Source organism: Schistocerca americana, chromosome 2, assembly GCF_021461395.2.
Source record: "Schistocerca americana isolate TAMUIC-IGC-003095 chromosome 2, iqSchAmer2.1, whole genome shotgun sequence".
Taxonomy (NCBI): domain Eukaryota; kingdom Metazoa; phylum Arthropoda; class Insecta; order Orthoptera; family Acrididae; genus Schistocerca; species Schistocerca americana.
This window is the reverse complement of record NC_060120.1, coordinates 773,066,875-773,086,707: the sequence shown is the minus strand read 5'-3', so window position 1 is coordinate 773,086,707 and position 19,833 is coordinate 773,066,875. Positions and strand designations below refer to the sequence as shown.

Genomic DNA, 19,833 nt, shown 5'->3' with positions numbered 1-19,833 from the left:
TTCACCATGGATCGATAGACATGTGTTGCCTGTCAAATTAATCGATTTTCTTGTTACATCAGGTCAAGCCAGGCTGCAGAAAACATGCACCATGCCACAGATGCAGGCTGGTGAGGGCAGAATTGTGCTATGGGGTACAATGATTTGGGCTTCCATGGGATCTGTGGTGGTAAATGAAGGCATCATGACAGCTGTAAACTATGTGAACATTAACGCAGAGCCATCTGCATTGCTTCATGCGTGAAGTCTCCCTCTATGGCGACGACATCTTCCAGCAGGATAACTGTCCATCTTTCAAGAACAGAATCATGCTACAGTGGTTTGAGGGGCATTCTAGTGAACTCACATTGATGTCTTGGCCAGAAAGTCTGCCTGATCTGTACCTATTAGAACACATATCGGGCATCAGCTGCATGCCCGTAAACCACCATCCCGTTAATTTGCGGGAATTGCTTGACCTGTGCATCAATATCTGGAGCCACATACTTCTGGAACTTCATCACGGACTTGTAGAATCCATGATACGTAGAATCTCTGTTGCGCTGTGTTTGAAAAGTGGAATAACAAGTTATTATACAGATGGTCATAATGTTTTGGCTCATTGGTGTATGCTGTACAATTCCTGATTCTTTGTACTTGCACTAATCATAGCAGATTTTCTACCCTTCTCCAGATACATTTATCAAACAATCTTGCTGTCACTGTTTTACATAAAACTGACAAAATATGAAATCAAAATGACCTGGCCAAGCAGTTACTGCTGTTGTGTGAAGCTTCATTGTTCATGGAAAAGTCCAGTTCTGAGTAAATTAATTCCATTAATTTACTGTATCAAGTTGTGCCAGAATGAAATCTAGAAGCCTAATTTTAAGATGTAAAAAAATATTCTGTGTATAAAGTTTTGTACATAGCATCCAGTTGATGGTTCTGTATGTGGAATTTTGTATTTGGAATTCAGTATAGGATCTTCTTTATCTTATATACTTTTCTATATTTTTATGATTACAAGTATGAGATGAGAAAATAAATTAACTTTTGCATTTCTGAACATTATGACGAAAAAACATGTCTTATTTACGAAAGAGGAACAAATTATGAGAAATGATTTTTTCCGAAGAGACCAGTCATATCACTGAGCTGTACAACATTTTTCCTCTACGATTCAAAACCTACTGAAGCACTCAAAATCTTAAAAAAGGCTTTAAATTATCTGACAAAGGACCATTTCTCTTTGACATTTTTTAGAAAATTGAAAGATAAATGTACCAAAATAGTTAAATCATAACATACGACCATCTATAGCAACGGAGGAATTTATCATCTGCTGTAATATTTCACACTGACAACAGTGTACCATTACCATTTGTCTTCATGTCACAGGATGCTACAGTTTAGAAGATATGAGGCTACATAAATCAATGACTGGGTTGGGTCATTACACTGTGTGTTCATCTGCACACATTGACAGAATGGCTCTACTATAACGAATAATCCTTGCTTCATTTTAATTTTTAAATTACCACTACTATAGATGTACTCCAAACACTTGATTGATGGATATAGCTGAGTCCCTTCCAGCACTACCAACTTTAGCCAGCAGACAAAACTATGAGTATTTCACAAGTGAATAAGATGATTTAAAACTCAATCATAAAAACACAGTATTGTCTACCATCTAACATTGGCTGCAACCAGAAATCAGTCAGAACCAACCAATGGCATTTGGCATTTACCACTTCAGCTATTCCCAATAGTCAACATACCACAACTTTTGTAAGTAGGTGAATACAGTATTTACAGTGACAGTAGATTTCTCATTAAAATTAATTACTAATATGCAAATCTAATAGATTTTCATTCATGGATAGGATAGGGCATAAAAAATGAGTGCGACAGACATTTTATAAAAATTATAGGTAATTTATAATTCTTTGAAGTCAGTGAATGACTTCAAACAAAGTGACAATATCAAGAAAGATCACTAACACCTATGTTATACTAAAGCTCTGCAATGGATAGTACAGCGTCTTATCCTCTTTATTAGCTCAATATTTCACTCTTTATGGAGGCATACTGATGTAATTGTACAGGCAAGGAAATATGAAGCTGTGATACTCAAAACGGAAACCAAACATCATTGTCATGGTCCTGATGTCAGGTGATAGTATGTGTAATGTGTACAGGGATAGGTGTTGAGAAATTAATAGAGAGAGTAATATGAGATTCTTATGTTGTGAAATAACTTAACTACACGAATTTTGTAAACAAAATAGTTTTGTACAAGACAGCTAAATTGAATGATTTTGCACTATTTTTAATAGAGCTGGTTTTCTATTTGAGAAGTCTGAGGCTTTAATGCCTGTCAAGCCATGCTGATGTAGGTCTTCTGTGGTTTCCCTAAATTACTTTGGCAAATGCTGGGATGATTACTACAGCAAGGCCATGTCTGACCAGCTATCCTATCCTTGTCAAAATAGATTTAATTATGTAAATGCCTGTGTATATGAATTATGTATTTGTTCTTGAACTGAAATACTGCAACATATACAGTGCCCTTATAAAAGTGACCCTTGCCTGAATGAAGGCAACGGCCTTGCCACAGTGGTTCCACCAGTTTCCATGAGATCACCGAAGTTAAGCGCTGTCGAGCGTGGTCGGCACTTGGATGGGTGACCATCCAGGCCGCCATGCGCTGTTGCCATTTTTCGGGGTGCACTCAGTCTCATGATGCCAATTGAGGAGCTACTCGACCAAATAGTAGCGGCTTTGGTCAAGAACACCATCATAACGACCGGGTGAGCGGTGAGCTGACCCCATGCCCCTCCTATCCGCATCCTCCACTGAGGATGACACGGGGGTCAGATGGTCCTGGTAGGCCACTCATGGCCTGATGACAGAGTGCTTGCATGAATAAAACTACTACTAGCTTATACCCATCCCCTACCAACTTTAGGCACACAACAGTGAAGGCAAAACATGGATGATCCAAGAGTAAAATTGAAGCCTATAATAAAATCAGTATAAAATTCTTGTACTGAAGAAGGCCATCATAAAAAACACTGAAGTTAATGTAATGAGGTTAAGGGCAAATGATATCTAAGAAATAAAGAGAAAGAAGAGAAAACGGATGTCAATGTAACTTTATGGACAGAAAGAACTTTACCACTTTCTTGTGACAATTACTGCTCCAGATAATAAAGAACATGCAGGTATTACACTAACCTCTCCTCCAGACTCCAGCTGTCTTCGATCTTCTGCATGCCTTCTTGTCATTTCTGGCATAACATCATCAAGGATTTTCAGTTCACGCTGAGTGAAAACAAAGTCCAAAAGTTTCCTGATTCCAATCATTACAACAAGCTGAAATGAACAAAGGGTTATATATTAATTCTATCTCCATCAGAAACATCATCATGAATTTACTCAAAGAATAGACAGAAAATATAAAATGATATGAAATTTTTCCCATACTCATGTAAAATTAACTCTAGGATTATACTCGACATGATAGATGTTTTGAAAAGGGAAGTTGTTGCTCACCATATAGCGAAGAAGTGACATGCTGAGTCGAACATAGGCACACTGCAATCAGCAGCACCATTGCATGATGGGTGTGATGACTGGATGGAGGTATGGAGGAGGCTGAGATGGGGAGCGGGAGGGATAGTATGGTGGGATGGCGGACAGTGAAGTGCTGCAGGTTAGACGGAGGGCAGGAGAGTGGTGGAGAGGGGTGGCAGGGGAAAAGGGGAGAAGTAAAAAGACTAGGTCTGATGGTGGAATGACGGCTGTGTAGTGCTGGAATGGGAACAGGGAAGGGGCTGAATGGGTCAGGATAGTGACTAACGAAGGTTGAGGCCAGGAGGACTATGGGAACGTAGGATGTATTACAGGGAAAGTTCCACCTGTGCAATTCAGAAAAGCTGGTGTTGGTGGGACAGATCCATATGGGACAGGCTGTGAAGCAGTCCCTGAAATGAAGGATATCATGTTTGCTAGTATGTTCAGCAACAGGGTGGTCCACTTGTTTCTTGGCCACAGTTTGTCACTGGCCATTCATGCAGACAGACAGCCTGTTGGTTGTCATGCCCGCATAGAATGCAGCACAATGGTTGCAGCTTAGCTTGTAGATCACGACTGGTTTCACAGGTAGCCCTGCCTTTGATGGGGTAGGTGATGTTAATGACCTAGCTGGAGTAGGTGGTGGTGGTGGTGGGAGGATGTATGGGACAGGTCTTGCATCTAGGTCTGTTACAGGGGTATGAGCCATTAGGTAAGGGGTTGGGAACAGGGGTTGAGTAAGGATGGATGATTATATTGTGTAGGTTTGGTGGACGGTGGAATACCACAGTCAGAAGGGTGGGAAGGATAGATATTTCTCATTTCAGGGCATGACGAGAGATAGTCGAAACCCTGGTGGAGAATGTAATTCAGTTGCTCCAGCCCTGGGTGGTACTGAGTTACAAGGAGATGGTGGGACTTTGGGAGGTGGTGGGAGACTGGAAAGATAAGGCAGGGGAGATTTGTTTTTGTACAAGGTTGGGAGGATAATTATGGTCTGTGAAGGCTTGAGCGAGACCCTCAGTATATTTTGACGGGACTGCTTGTCACTGCAGATGCGATGACCACGGGTGGATACACTGTATGGAAGGGACTTCTTGGTATGGAATGGGTGGCAGCTGTCAAAGTGGCGATCTAGCTGGTGGTTAGTAGGCTTGATGAGGATGGAGGTACTGATGTAGAGATCTTTGAGGTGAAGGGCAACATCTAGGAAAGTGGCTTGTTGGGTTGAGGAGGACCAGGTGAAACAAGATGGGGGAGAAGTTGTTGAGGTTCTGGAGGAATGTGGATAGGGTGTCCTCAACCTTGATCCAGATCGCAAAGATGTCATCAATGAATCTGAACCAGGTGAGGGATTTAGGATTTTGGGTTTTTAGTAAGGATTTCTCTTCGTGGCCCATGAATAGGTTGGCACGAGATGGTGCCATGTGGGTGCCAATAGCCAAAATGGTTTTTTTTTTGTGACAGTCTTTTTGTTGTGCCTATCTGTGACTGAGCATCTCCACTATATGGTGTGTACCAACTTTCTTTTTCATAATATTGTTACATTACATTCTGGATTTTCCATTACATGTTAGATGCTTGTGTTTTAAGAGGACGTAAACCGGAATACCTTACTTTTGTGGGCAGTGCACTTGTGGACCTCAATTATAGTTCACAGAGTGATTCAAACTTAAGACAAGTTGGAGATTAAGCTTTTACTGTGTTTGTGAAGTGTTCTCAATAAATAATGAAGGATATTTTATTAGTATAATACATACTTTTTCTGTGGATGAAAAAGAATTGACCACCTTGAAAGCTCTTTGTTTGGGAGACAAACATGCACAGACTTAGATTTCCTCATGCAGCCTTATCCATCATTAGATCAATAATTTTACTGTAATTTTAGTTTATTCATTCATTTTGTAATGTCCGGCATTTTTACTGTCTTCATTCACAATTTTTTTAAAGTATATTCAGTGTGGAGCCCATTGAGTTGGAGCATCAATGTAGGACGTAATGATTAATTTGAAGTGTCCAGGCACACTTATCTGCTTAAGATTTCTGGTTTCTCTTATTCAGTCCCTTATTTAGCATGTAGGAGTGATTATAGCTTGGTGAATGAATTAGGTGTTTGAGCAATATTACTGCATTTCTTCGAACTAAACACTGGTCCTAAGAAACAGATTTTCTAATCATGTTACCATAGATTTCTCAATAACATCTGCAAACACCAATTTGTATATTTCTGATTTTATTCCAAACCACTCACAGCACTTCCTTCTTCCAAGTCGTACTACACTGTAATAAAAAGAACCTCTATCCTGACAATTTATTTTAACTTTTCTTTGACATTATTAATATAATAATAATAATAATAATAATAATAATAATAATAATAATAATAATAATAATAATAATAATAATTATTATTATTATTATTTTATTATTATTATTATTATTAATGTTTGCTCAAAAATCAAAGCTAATCAAGAACATAACAGATCAAAGAAAGAAGATAAATTATTTTGAGTGTTTGGTGATCATGTACACTCTTGATGCCATCTCCAAAAATATCAATTACGAAAGCCCAAACCATGAATGATTTCAGTGAGGACAAAGACTTGCTGGCAGATTGTGGGTCTCTTGTGTTGCTTGAAAAAATCTGATTGCTTTCACAACTCCATGTGCTTCATCATCTATATTGGAAAAAGGATTATATTCAACAGAACTTGATTAACACTAAATTATTATTTTATGGCACAGGAAATGACTATAGCAGCTACCAAGGAATTTTTCTCCCAAATATTGCCATAAATGAATCTGCCAGAGTCATTTTGTTGAACTTTCATACGAGTACGTGTTTGGCTTGTAACTGGTCAATTCACTGTGTGCTTATCATTTCTCTCTGTCAGTTCCAAGAAAAATATCACAAACAACAGAAGCCACTCCCATCATAGTCATCAATCTGGAGAATGTTTTTCACTTATTCACCAGCAGCAGCAAATTTTATGTTTTCTTCATGAACAGAGGCCTCAAATGATGCTGTACACTAACTCCTATAAGATCTGAGTTCTTCTTCTTCTTCTTTTCCACACAATATCTGAAGTATACTTCTTATAGCTGCAGAGAGGTGCTTTATTTGCACACATACTTTTTATAGCTGCACTCAGGTGGTTTATTTGCACACAAGAACTGAGAGGACACTTCTCAAATCTTAAAGCAATAACTAAAGGGATTGCAGTGGATATACATGGTATGCTACATGCTGATGGTCCTGCTGTTGTAGTCCATACTGAATTACAACTCCAGTAACTTACCAACTGTTTATCAGGTGGCTGCAGAGAGTTTGGCCTTACATCCATTGTTCTTAAAAGACAATATGTTGTAAATAGTGGACAGCTTTATGTACTTGTGATTAATAGTCAAAAACTTTTTGTTGTATGTCAATATCAGCTAGTAACTCATTACCAGATGCCAGTTCACAACTGCGATTATGAGGTGAGTTGCTATTACGATTGCACCCATGAAAAAGAATATGTGACAATAAATTACAAATGAAAATGTCAGGTTTTGTGTTGAGTATATTGGACATTGTATATTGTTTCCATATAACAGTGAACCTTAGGCAACCTTTACAATGCAAGACATCATGTTGAAGAATTTTTAACTGTGCTGTCCTAGGTAGGATTCTGCAAACTTCATAAAGAACAAATTTCACAACACTGATGTTCTGCTGTAAGCAGGCATTCACATTGTACATGACAGTTTCTGTCACTGGTGGTCTTGGCATTTGGGTAAGATCACAAACAGTGATTGTTACCCACATCTATATCCATATTCTGCAAATTACTGAGAGAGGCATGGCAGAGGGTACTTTCCATTGTATCAGTTATTAGGTACTCTTTCTGTTTCATTCACATATGGAGTGCAAAAGAATGATTACTTAAACACCTCTCTGGGGGGTGTAATTAACCTCGTACTTGCAATCCCTGTGGGAGAAATATGAAGGGGGTTGTAGTATATTCCTATTCATCACTTACAGCCAGTTACTGAAACTTTGTTAAGTAGGCCTTGTTGGGACAGACTGGATTTACCTTCAAGCATCTGCCAGAGTTCAGTTTCTTCATGGATCAGAAAACCTATGATCATTCATGCTGCCCTTCTTTATACATGTTATATATTGCGTGTTAGCCCTATTTCGTAAGGGACCCATACACCTGCGCAATATTCTAGGATGGGTTGTATGAGTGTTTTGTAAGCAACCTCTCTTGTAGACTGATTGTATTTCACTAGTATTCTACAGTGAACTAAAGTCTGCCACCTACTTCATCTACAACTGACCCTATGTAATCATTCCATTCCATATGTCTACAAATGGTTACACCCAGATGCAACACAAGGGTCAGAACACACTTCCCTGGGGCACACCTGAAGTTACTTCTACATCCAAGATAACATGCTGCATCATCCCTATGAAGAAAGTCTCAATCCAGTCAAAACTTTCACTTGATACCCCATACCAGGTCACTTCTGGTGATGAACAAGGGTATGGTACTGAATCAAATGTGTTTTTTGAAAGTCAAGAAATACTGTTTCTGCCTGGCTTTCAGGAAGTCCATGATTTTCAGGCAGCCATGTGAGAAAAGTGCGAGTTGGAATTTCACAAGATCGATGTTTTCAGGATCCATGGTGATTGGCATGGAGAAGGTCATTCTGTTCTTGATATCAATGGCCATCATGGACATCAGACAGCAGTTATATGGATTGGTTCTGCTATCCTCCTTGAGATGGGTGTAACCTGTGTTTTCTTCTAACTACTGGGCACTAGTTTTTATCTGAGGTATCTACAGTAGATTATTCACAAGACGGGTTAACTTAGCCACACATTTGGTATGGTATTTGACAGAGATTCCATTGGGCAGCAAAGCTTTGTTCAATTATAGAAATTTCACTTGGTTCTCACCACCACTGATACTAATGTCTATATCACTCACATTTACAATGGTACATGAGTTAAAATGGGGCAATACTCTTGATTTCCTTTGTAAAGAAACATCTGAAAACAGAGCTCAGCATTTTTGCTTTTCAGTTTCATTTCCTGTCTTGTCCATGAGTGTCTGGACACTTTGCTACCACTAACAGCCTTTACATATAACCAAAATTTCTTTTGGTTCTGTGAGAGATCCTTCAATAATATTCTGCTACAGTTGTCATTGAAGTTTCCAAGCATTGTCATCTTGCTTTTCATTCAGCATTTCTCTATAGCCTTATGCTTTGTTTTATACCTGTTATCTAGTAGTCTCCATTTCTTTAGAATTTTCTTTACAATGCTTCCACCATTAACTGTTTTACTAGGCGCATGTCTGTCAGGTGCATGGTGAACTATTCTTGCGAACCTGAACGCAGTGCTCCTACATACACCTGTCCACAGTTAAATGTTTCAAGTTACTCATGAGATGTGACACTATTGCATTTTTATGTACTCTGTTGAAACAATAATGGAAAACCCAGGATGGAATGTAACAAATACTATGGTTGCTACTCACCATATGGTGTAATTGCTGGGTCGCAGATAGGCACAAGAGGAAGACTGTCAGAAAGTGAGCTTCTTCATCGGAAAAACACACACACACACACACACACACACACACACACACACACAGTCTCTGGTTGCTGAAGCAGCCAGAGACAGTGGTCATGTTTATGCAAGTTGCATTTTTGCTTTTTTGTTGTGTGTGTGTGTGTGTGTGTGTGTGTGTGTGTGTTTTGTCTATTTCCGATGAAGGCCTTGTTGGTTGAAAACTCACTTTCTCACAGTCTTTTTGTTGTGCCTGTCTGTGACTCAGCATCTCCTCTATATGGTGAGTAGCGACTATCCTTTCCGTAATATTACTGAACATATAAATACTTCTATTTGTTTTCATTGCCCTTTGTACTTTGGTAATCATTGCTGGTACAACTGCCCCATTTTCACTGATATTACTTTCAACGTGGATATCCTCAAAGACATCAGGTCTATTTTTTTGCCAGTACATCAATACATTTCCATCAGGAGTGGGTTCCAAACCATCTGTTGAAGGCACTTTTTGTAGAAGTCATTTACTAATGTATCACAGGACATATTGTCGCACCCACCATGTACGATATGTAGTATGTAGTTTTCTCAAGTGATTGTTCGATGATTGATGTATTCTCTAATGATGATGGTATGATTGAGGAACTTGCTTACTAGCAAACCGAGGTTTCCTCTAAAATTTTTGGTTACATTTGGTGTGAATATAGTGGTTAACAGAGGGATCCAGTTATAAGTTTAAGTGCATTCTTGATACTGAATCTTGCCCAAAAAATCTAACATTCTGCTTCAGCTTACATCCCAACAGATTTATGTTTCTTATTTACTGTAACATATACACCATCTTCATTTCCCACTAGAATAGCATTATCCTTTAAATCTACACTTAAAATTTTCCGAAAAAAATTTGTCTGCTAACAATTTTGGATTTTAACTTCCCTTCTGTATCTAACATGCAGTGAGCTCCACTGCTTTTCAGGAGAACTTTGAACTCTGGCACTTGGTTGTGAATCTTTGGCAACTAATTACTAGGATTATAACACTCCCACCTGTAAGGTGCATTGTTTTGGATCTTCCACTGATACTTTCAGGTATCCTACACTTATCATTATGTGTAATGGATGGGGGAGTTACCTAATTCAAAAATATCCTTGTGCACACTCCACCCACAGTCACCTACCTCTTGTTATAGAGATACAGAAGTACTTAGAGAATACATGAACCAATGGAAAATACGATTCTGCTTTAGAGATGGATACAAGACAGATTTAAAGTGAAATCATCTACAGACAGTCGGAACATGTTGCTGATAACCAAGATGTATGACAAGAGCTAGTGAACAATGAAATCTACGAATGGAACCACAGATATGCTGTGAAGAAAGTATGACAGTAACAGAGAACATCTTTAGTTGGAGGTATGATCAAACACTATTTGCCTAATCTTAGGAAGGGATTGTCACTTTAAGAATGAATCTTGTAAATCAGCTCCCAAGTCAAACCTGGTGTTGTGCAAATGAAATCAGCAGTATGCTACCACCACCAAAGTTATTATGAACTTATAGTTTACTTGAAAAAAGCTGTAATGAAGAATCAAAATCCATACTATTGTAATAATCGTAATATACAATTAAAATAAATAAATTAATTAATTTTGAAAATCTGATTATGGCATACACAAAAAGCTACGAATTGTATACTGGCAACATTAGTTTGAAAATACAATGTACAGATTCCTCCATTTCAAAAATTACCATTTGATCTACTCAGAGCAGTAAGTATATGGGTAATAGATAAGACATAATAAGGTGCAAATTTACGTACAATTAAGACTACAGGAAGCAGCGAAGTTAGTTTCTACATTATCTCCAGTGTATGAAGACCCAGCAGTGTACAAAAACTTACCATCAGAGGAAACAAAATTGAAGTTGTGCTGAATGATTTTATCACCCACAGCACTATAAGGCAAGCAAGCTGGATTAAAGTGAACATATGTACGCGTTTTAGTGGCACCTAGAAACAAAATTTTTTCAGGTTATTAATAAAAGTGATATAATATTATGTTTTAGTTATTATATAACTAACAATTCATTTGTGATGTGTATAATAAGATACATAAAAGTACTAAAACTTCAATCCCAAGGTCTTCAAGTTATTGTATGACATTCATGCAGCTGTTTCAGTAGGAATGTAAAATCAGTATATTTCTACAGTACACTATAAATTCAATATATTATAATTATTGATGAAAAGAAATTATTAAAATTTTTTGTATTTTTTTTATTCCATTTTCATTCATGGAAATAAGAAATGTAAGAAAGTATTGTGGTCTGAAGACCTATATTTCTAACACAAATATTTCACAATTTGTATGATTAAGTGTACAAGAACAGTGGTTTGATAGTCGGTGATGACATACGACGGGTTGGTTGATATGGAAGGAGTGGACCAAGATCCCATTGGATTAGGGAATGATGGGGAAGGAAGTTGGCCATGCCCTTTGAAAAGAACCATACCAGCATTTGCCTGAAGTGATTTAGGGAAATCATGGAAAACCTAAATCAGAATGGCCAGATGCAAGTTTGAACTGTCATCCTCGAATGTGAGTCCAGTGTGCTAACCACTGTGCCACCTTGCTCAATGATGTATGACAGAGTAATGTCCACATAAGCTGTGATGTGGAATAATCAGATAATACATGAGTGGTGGAAAGGCAAGAATTTACATTATATTTGAAGAACAACTTCAGGAAAAGATCATGCTAAACTGTATTAGCAAAAGGTGCTCAAAATGAATCATAACGAGAGTGATGTGCTGGGAAAAACCATAAAGTAATTATTTAAAAATGTTTATTCACTGGCACACTCACAAAACAGTTCTCACAAAAAAAAATAAAAAAATTAATAAATAAAAAAATGTTTCAGCTGACATCAATAATTTTCAGATTGTTATGAGATGTGATATACTTCAATGTTAGATGCCAGTAAACATATTGGCAACTAATGTTTGTGGTAACAAATCAGGGTTTTAATAATTTTCTCTCACTATAACAAAAGCTACATATTTTTCAAAACATAGTAATCTGATGGTGCTGATTATTGCTAGGAATGCAGTAACTAGTGAGGTACGTATGGAGTTTCTTAGCTATATACATAATTATTTAAATCAAATATTAGTGGAAAATGTATAAAAAACTTTCATTGGTAACGTTTGTACTGTGAAGCTGTAGATAAAACAATATCTGTAACATGATCAAGGATATACACTGCATTGTATTTCCCATGCAGACATCCATAGCTGCTTTATTTGGGGCATCATTTGCCTCAGTTCTCCCTAATAATGAATGTGTTGAATTACATTGCAATTTAAAGTAATCTGAGATGCACCAAGTACCACTATGTTCTGTTGTGGAGGAATCTCATATGGCCTTGCTGTTTGTGATGAAATTGTGAAGGTATCTTCCAACTTGGATTTAGAAATGGTGTGGAGTGCTGTTACCCAAGGGGTGCCCAATACACTGTATGTCAGCAACACTATGAGGAGCTCTTGCTGAATGACAATGGCAGCCTGCCAACTCCAGCACAAAGGTCTGGAATAGGACTGATTTTAAACACACTTGAATGACATAAAAACCTTGTAAAATTCAAATAAATGGGCTCTGTCTACTCCCCGTGATTCATGGTTACAACTTTAAAATGTTCAAAGCCTTAATATTATTTAAACATTGCCAACAAATTCATATATGATCTATAGTAGGCCCTTCAACTGACTGAATTTTTAACGTTTAAAATAAAAGATTCAGTATTTCATAATAATGTAAAATCAAAACGAAACATTTATTCTAAACAGGACTTAAGACTACTACTATTTGCCCACTTCTCTAACCCATAAATAGTGAATAGTAACTGGATTTGGAATGTGGCAAGGCCAGTTATGGAGACAATACTGAAACCATCCACGAATATTGACTACTGTACGGCACTTCTTGCCATGGACATTATTCCACTGATCACTGTTGTGAATGAAGGGACAGTAAAAATGAAGCCTTGAGGAACATGATTCTGTTGCTCAGGAAGGTCAAGAAGGATGTGACCATTGCATTTCATAGACAAACATACAGATGGAAGGACAGAATGAGTATGGAAAGTAATTCACAGGATTACAATTTATGGAGTCATCTTAAGAAGTTAAGCTTTAAAGTAAAACCATATTCTTTTTTTTAATATTTTGAAGAATACAGTTACTAAATTGCCTGTATAAGAAGGCTTGTTACATAGCTGCCTGCTGTAGGGTTAGCCTACATACAGTCAAATAAAATTCCCTGCATCCACAATGGAAGAGGATAAGAAACATCTGCATTTCTTAAACCCTGGGTGGTCTTTGGGTCACCAAACACTCTAATGTCTTACCTATGCAGCCAATACATGCAACAATGTGATAACTATTTGGGTATGAATGGTACTTATACTTCCTTGATTTTAGGAAGGGAATAATGATTTCATTTCTCCAAGAAGGTGGAAATTGGCCTATCTGCCAGATTTGATGAAAATTTGTGTGGAGGATTTCCTTTGACTGGTTAAAAAGTTATCACAACATGCTGTGCTGAGTATGATCACTAGGAGATGTAGTGTCTAGAGACTCAGATAGCGTGGATTCAGCTCCCACATGACAAAATGGCAATGGTTTCCCTTCCTATTGTTGGAAATGAAAATCCAACTGCCCCTCTCCTCAATCTCCACAGCAATGAAGGAACAGATCAGTTCCCCCTGGGATAATGGCTTCAGCACAGAATTCTGTCATTGCTCAGGAACTGTCTGCAGAGCTTTATGTAGGTTTATTTTTATACCTATAGCTGACACTAGTGACCTGCACTGTGTTGGCTATCCTCCTGATGGTTTTCCAGACTTTTTTTATATTCATCACTCCCTCCACTGAGTCCATCTTACTGTGGAGTTGTCTTACTTTCCTTTAACTGTCTGTCTTGCTTTTGCCCTTACAGCCCAAAATGCTGTGAGGTTCTATGTAGTTTATCTGCTCTTGAACTCTGAGATCACCATGTGACACAGCTTGATTGCAGAGTCTTAATTGTTATTCCACCAAGTGGCGGGTTACTTTCTGAACCTGCCTGAAGATTTGGTAGAGATAAGGCTTTCCTTGTGATCCACTTACCCGCTAATGTTGTATTGACATTAGAACAAAACTAGTAGGTTGGGAAGCAACCAATTTTCCCCACCGAGATGCATTTTGATGGCTTCCTGCTAGAGACTGCTTTGTCTTGGAAGTGAATCTAGATAAAAAAGTAACTGCTAAAGTAAAGATAGATTAGAGCCCACTTTCCACTGCGGGGAACATCTGCAAAGGATGGAGAGTGTAACAATAAGTCAAAAACTGGTAATGACCCCAGAGTAGTGTTCAAATGAATCAAATGTCAAGCACTGAGGATGCACAAGTCCTTAGTCTGAATAATACACTGATTCTTCCACTCAATCAGATAGAAGAGGAACATTAGGAATAACAGAACTGGAAAACCATCTGAGAAATCAAACAAAACTGAAAGAATTTGAAGTCTAAAAATAAAGTAACACAAGCAGATGGAATTTGGAAACTTGAGAGGTAAAAAAGGTAGAAGAGACAAACAGAAGATAAAATATATGAGAAAGGCAGATTAGAGGAAGAGAGAGAAATACGAGCAAATATGAAAGAAAAGAAAAAAATAAATAATGGAGTTTATGAACAAAAATAAAGACTAAAAACTGTGTGGACCATTTGTCAGTTATTTCTAGCCAATCATGCCAAGAAGTGTAAATTTTTTGTGAAAGAATAATCACATATTGGGGCATTTCACCACTCTGAATTAGAATGATAGTGTCATAGCATGCAGCTGAAATAGTCAGAAACCAAGTAGATGGAGAAGAATTAGAGCCCAGTTTTCTCCATTAAAAGTTATACATATGCTTATTCAGACTGACAGTGAAGCATTATTGGCAGACAGGTCTAACAGCAGCCAATGAGTCTGATAGTGAAATGCTACTGACACGTTATTGTGACACAAATTAGAAGATCACATTAAAACTTGGCAATTATCACATTATTTCCATGAAGCTAAGGTATTGTGGAACTGGGTTTGGGTGTATACCTCATTTTTGTTTTGTTTGGTTTGTACTTTTGTGTTGTACCTAAAAAGTTGTGAAAGGTAAACCAATTGTTATGAAATGTATTTTTTGAGAAATGGTGTTGGTATGGCAAAGAGAAAGAATACATGTGAGATTCTGGGGAAAGTGAACTGAAAGGAGACAATATTATGCAACAAATGGTTTAATTACATATACCTATAATAGTTACATATAATTAAATAAATACTACCGGTAGGTAACTACAAATGTAAAATTTATTGTCCCAGCATAATAACACTACATTCTACGTATCATATCTTTTATCAATGCAATGAAACAATCCAACACAAATACCATAGATAACTTACCTGGCGAAGAAACATATAATCTGGTTGATATTTAACAGGCATGAACATTATAAGGATCCTGTCAAAGAACTGCAGACCTTTCAGTGATGCAACTCCCATGTACAGAAACACACCAAAAAGCACTGGCATTGGAATACGCTGAAGAACAGGAGTAAGGACAACAGACAAACCTATCATCAGGAATATTAGTATGTGTGTGACACGCTGCTCCCTGAAAAATAAATAAATTAAAATTGCTTTAATGAGATTCACAAATCTTTCAGATTTAACCGTCTGCTTTGGTTTAATGAAAATCTGAATAATTGGGGTGATTATATTTTTTGTGGAGCGATTAACTACAACTAATGATTTATACATTTCAATTACAATTTAATGTATATGCTGATCTTAAAAACCTATGGTGAATAATGGAATTTTGGTCCAGTTCTTCTATAAAGTACTTGGTATTTAAAAGGATAAAATAATAAAAAATTTGTTTAACCAACCTGACACCCAAAAACTGTGGTTTCTCTCCAGGAGCAGCACATTCTGATTCCAGTTTCAGAGAGTTAACATGATTTATGGAAAGCACAGTTGCTGCCACAAACCAGGGAAGGCCCATAAGAGAATTTATTGCTATCAAGATAGCCAGTACAAAAAGGTCTAGATGGTAGCCACAGCCTTTCTGTGAAGAGACATATTTTTATGGAAATTAGTTTAAAGAAATCTGTTGAACAACAAATTACAGCAGTGAAGTGAAAGTAACATTATTCTTTTGCTGACAGACTAATCAAACAACTCATAATAGAGTTAAGTGCTATTCCATTTCAGTGTCATATATGGCATTAGCATGCTGCTTAATATGCAGCATTATTGCATCACTGAGCGACACTCAGTTGAGTGTGATAAAACATCTGTTTGTTTACATTTTCATCACATGCAGATACCAAATTATACTGAAGACATCAGTAAAAATGACACACACACACACACACACAGAGTCTAGATTCCTAATGCAATCTGAAGAACATTTCTATGTATTTAACAGTTTAAACTCATTAATCTTTAACATTTCTGGTGTGATATGGTGTTTAAGTTTGCATATAGTTTGATAGTCAGTAGTTAGTTATCCTGTATTTTAATGTGTACCTACAAACAACAGCCATTAGCGACTGGATGAATGTGTACACCATGGATGCACAGACCGTGTCCTGCAGGTCGCATACAGCCCACCATTGATCTGATGGTGGCCCTGTAGTAAACTGCCAGCTACTACACCTACTGCCCACAGCAAATGAGAGTCGGGTCACTACAGCCAGTATAGAAAGTGGTGACAGTCACACGGTGTGCCCACAGCTACCTGAGATGGCTGCCAGGATCAGTCCAGTCACTGACCACAGGTCCCTGGTTTTCAGTGCATACAGCACGACAGAACACCACACATGGGCCTCAGGTCTTCAATTTTCAGCATATTTGATGCATATACCAACATCTAATGTAATCTTGTTGCTACTCTGTGACCTAATAAACCTTATCTGTTCTATGGTCATGTATTTCCTTGTGTTCCTAGTTAGAATGCAAGTGGTGACAAGGATGGGATTTTTGTGCATTTGGATCCTGTGGTCTTTCTGCATTGGATCTTCCATGGAGGCTCTACTCCAGTCACTCCTGCAACAACAGCAGGTGAATACAGCCATGTTGGAAGAGTTATTGGCTGCACTGCCCCAGGCTCCACTGCTGCTTGTTCACCCACTGGCATGTCCCTGGGCTCTCCCCCCACCCCCTATGATGAATCTGCTAAAGACAGGGGCACTTACAATGAGTGGCTTCACCAACATTTCACAACGGTGTTCCAGATGGTCAACAAGCAGGTCTATATGACTCTTTTCTTGTCATGGATACCCCCTGGGCAGCTGTCCGACTATGGTGCTGGTTTCATTGACATTTGTTCCTGGCATGCCAATTTGGGCCAAGGGTTTTGGATAACACCCTCCCTGGATTCCAACTGTCATCTGTACCTGGTGTGATCACTGAATCTTCATGGTTTGCACTGATGATAGACTTGTGCCACACCACCAGAACCAACTGCATTGCAGGATGGTCACCGTGCCCCTCCTTGGGCCATGGGCTCAACACCTCTTTCTTTGTCAGCCCTGACCACTCTTGGGATTGCGCAGGCCTTGTCATGACCACCTACCGCAGTTGTTGGGGTTTTGTCAGCACCAATGGTGGGTCTGCTTCCTGTGACCAGAGATGGTGCCTCCCACTAAGCTAAGCTAAGTCTCCATTGCCATAGTCTCTCCTCACCAGTCTGCCATCACTGCTGCCTGTACTGTACTGACCCCCCCCCCCCCCCCCCCTCCTGCCTCATCATCCTGACATCCGAATGGCCCCAGCACTCCTATTGCAGGTCGTGTTCACCATTGCCCCTTGGTCCCCGGGCAGTGGGGGGTCCTCTCATCCTAATCACCTTTGTCCATACGCACCTGTCAGTATGGAACTTCTTGTAACTTTCTCTGTATGACTATCTTTTCAGAGATGGTTGTGGGACTTGGCTGTTCAGTAAAGAAAGTCAAATCAAACACCTTTCAGCTGTCTAAATTTCCAAACTTTTATTTTATTCGGCTACCAGTTTTGGCAATGTATTATGCCATCACGTACAAATCTACAGATAACAGTCTTTGAATGCTGGCCCCTATTCTGACTGGAACTGAGGTTGGAATCCTCCTATACATCGGTCAGGGGGCATGAAGATGGCATAAATATCACCAAAATTGGCAACCCTATAAAATAACAGTTTAAAAATTTAGACACTGAAAGGTGTTCGCTTTGACAATCTTGTACCTTTGGTTGCCACTCCCAATGCTACCATAGACACCTCTGCAGTCACAGCATCGTAGATAGTGACACCTGATCTCCTCACGAGGAAGGAGGAGTGTAGTAATCTTCTGGTTACTACACACTTACTGCCCACAGTAGATATTAGCCAGGCCATTACGCCAGGTGTAGTATGTGCCAACATTCGAACAGTTTGGTCACAGCTCACCGAGGTAGCCACCTGGGGCAGCCCAGTCACCAACCACAGCACGTCCCGAGCAACACCAGATGGAGACAGCATCTTTACAAGGCCATACTTGGATATCTGGGCCCTCAGCTGCCAATGTATTCAATACATGTAACTATATCAAGTATGCTGTTCTTGTCACTCCATGACTTAATAAACTATATCTGTTTTAGGGCTGTATATTTCCTTGGTAGAACAGGCCTGCCACTACTGTTTCTTTTTCTTTTCTTTTTTTTCGCTCACATTTCAAATATTCCCTCTCAACATGTGGAGAGTGGGCCCTTGTAGAACTTAGTTCTTTCGAGCCCAGTCTAGCTGGCATTGGGGCAGGGGCATGCTGATTCAGAATAACAACTTGTCTCACAGCATGGTAATTTTGAACTTGCAATCCTTACAAAATCACGGTAAGGGGTTTGCGGCCCACAGTACTAGCAAGTCTATACATTCCCAATGTACACTGACTTTAGAAGCCTGATTTATAATGTTCAGAGTTTCAACAGTGTCTTTAGACCTCTGTTGGATTACATGGAAAAGATAATTAACAAGAAAAGACACCTGTGACATTAAAAGTTGATATTTGAAAAAAATCTAAATCCTACTATAGAACAGTGGACCAAATCTTTTCGTTGTGTGAGCCACAGTCATATAGAATTTCTTGAAGGAAATTTCCACCATTTGATTGTTAATTGTCCATTTATATTAAACAATTATGATTTTGGTTATGTAGCCATTCTCAAGTGCATGTTGAAATGTTAAAATATGTCTGATCTGTCTGTGACATGTCATCATCAAAAAAACACATTTCTGGTCTTACAGACCACTTGTCATATTACAGGATACAAGTACATATTGAAGGGACATAATATGGCTGGCATTGTGCATCCATGAATGCAGATCACAGGAATGTATTAGCTGTTAAATATGCCATACTTTATGTTAATAGTTTCTCATTATGCACAATGTCAGTCATGTTATGTATCTTCAATATGTACTCAAGTTCTGTAATAAGACAAATGGTCAATAAGATCAGAAATATGATTTTTTGACAATTAAATGTCAGACAGATCAGACAAATTTTAACATTTCAACGTGCACTTGAGAAAGGCTATAAAGCCAAAATTATGACTGTTTAAAATAAATGAACAATTAATAGTTAAACGGTGGAAATTTCTTTAAAAAACAAAAAAGTGGCCCA

At 38.4% G+C, this 19,833-nt stretch overlaps 1 protein-coding gene across 5 annotated transcripts in view; it reads right to left on the bottom strand.

The window, feature by feature from the left end:
* Positions 1-19,833, bottom strand: part of LOC124595158 (sodium bicarbonate cotransporter 3) — a 976,895-nt gene that overhangs the window by 86,237 nt on the left and 870,825 nt on the right. For all 5 annotated transcript variants that reach the window (XM_047133764.1, XM_047133766.1, XM_047133768.1 and 2 more), the window contains 4 exons: positions 16,081-16,259; positions 15,596-15,806; positions 11,020-11,127; positions 3,223-3,360 (listed from right to left, as the gene is read on the bottom strand). In XM_047133764.1, the coding sequence (XP_046989720.1) occupies positions 3,223-3,360; positions 11,020-11,127; positions 15,596-15,806; positions 16,081-16,259 (636 nt within the window). The remainder of the gene's footprint in view (positions 1-3,222; positions 3,361-11,019; positions 11,128-15,595; positions 15,807-16,080; positions 16,260-19,833) is intronic.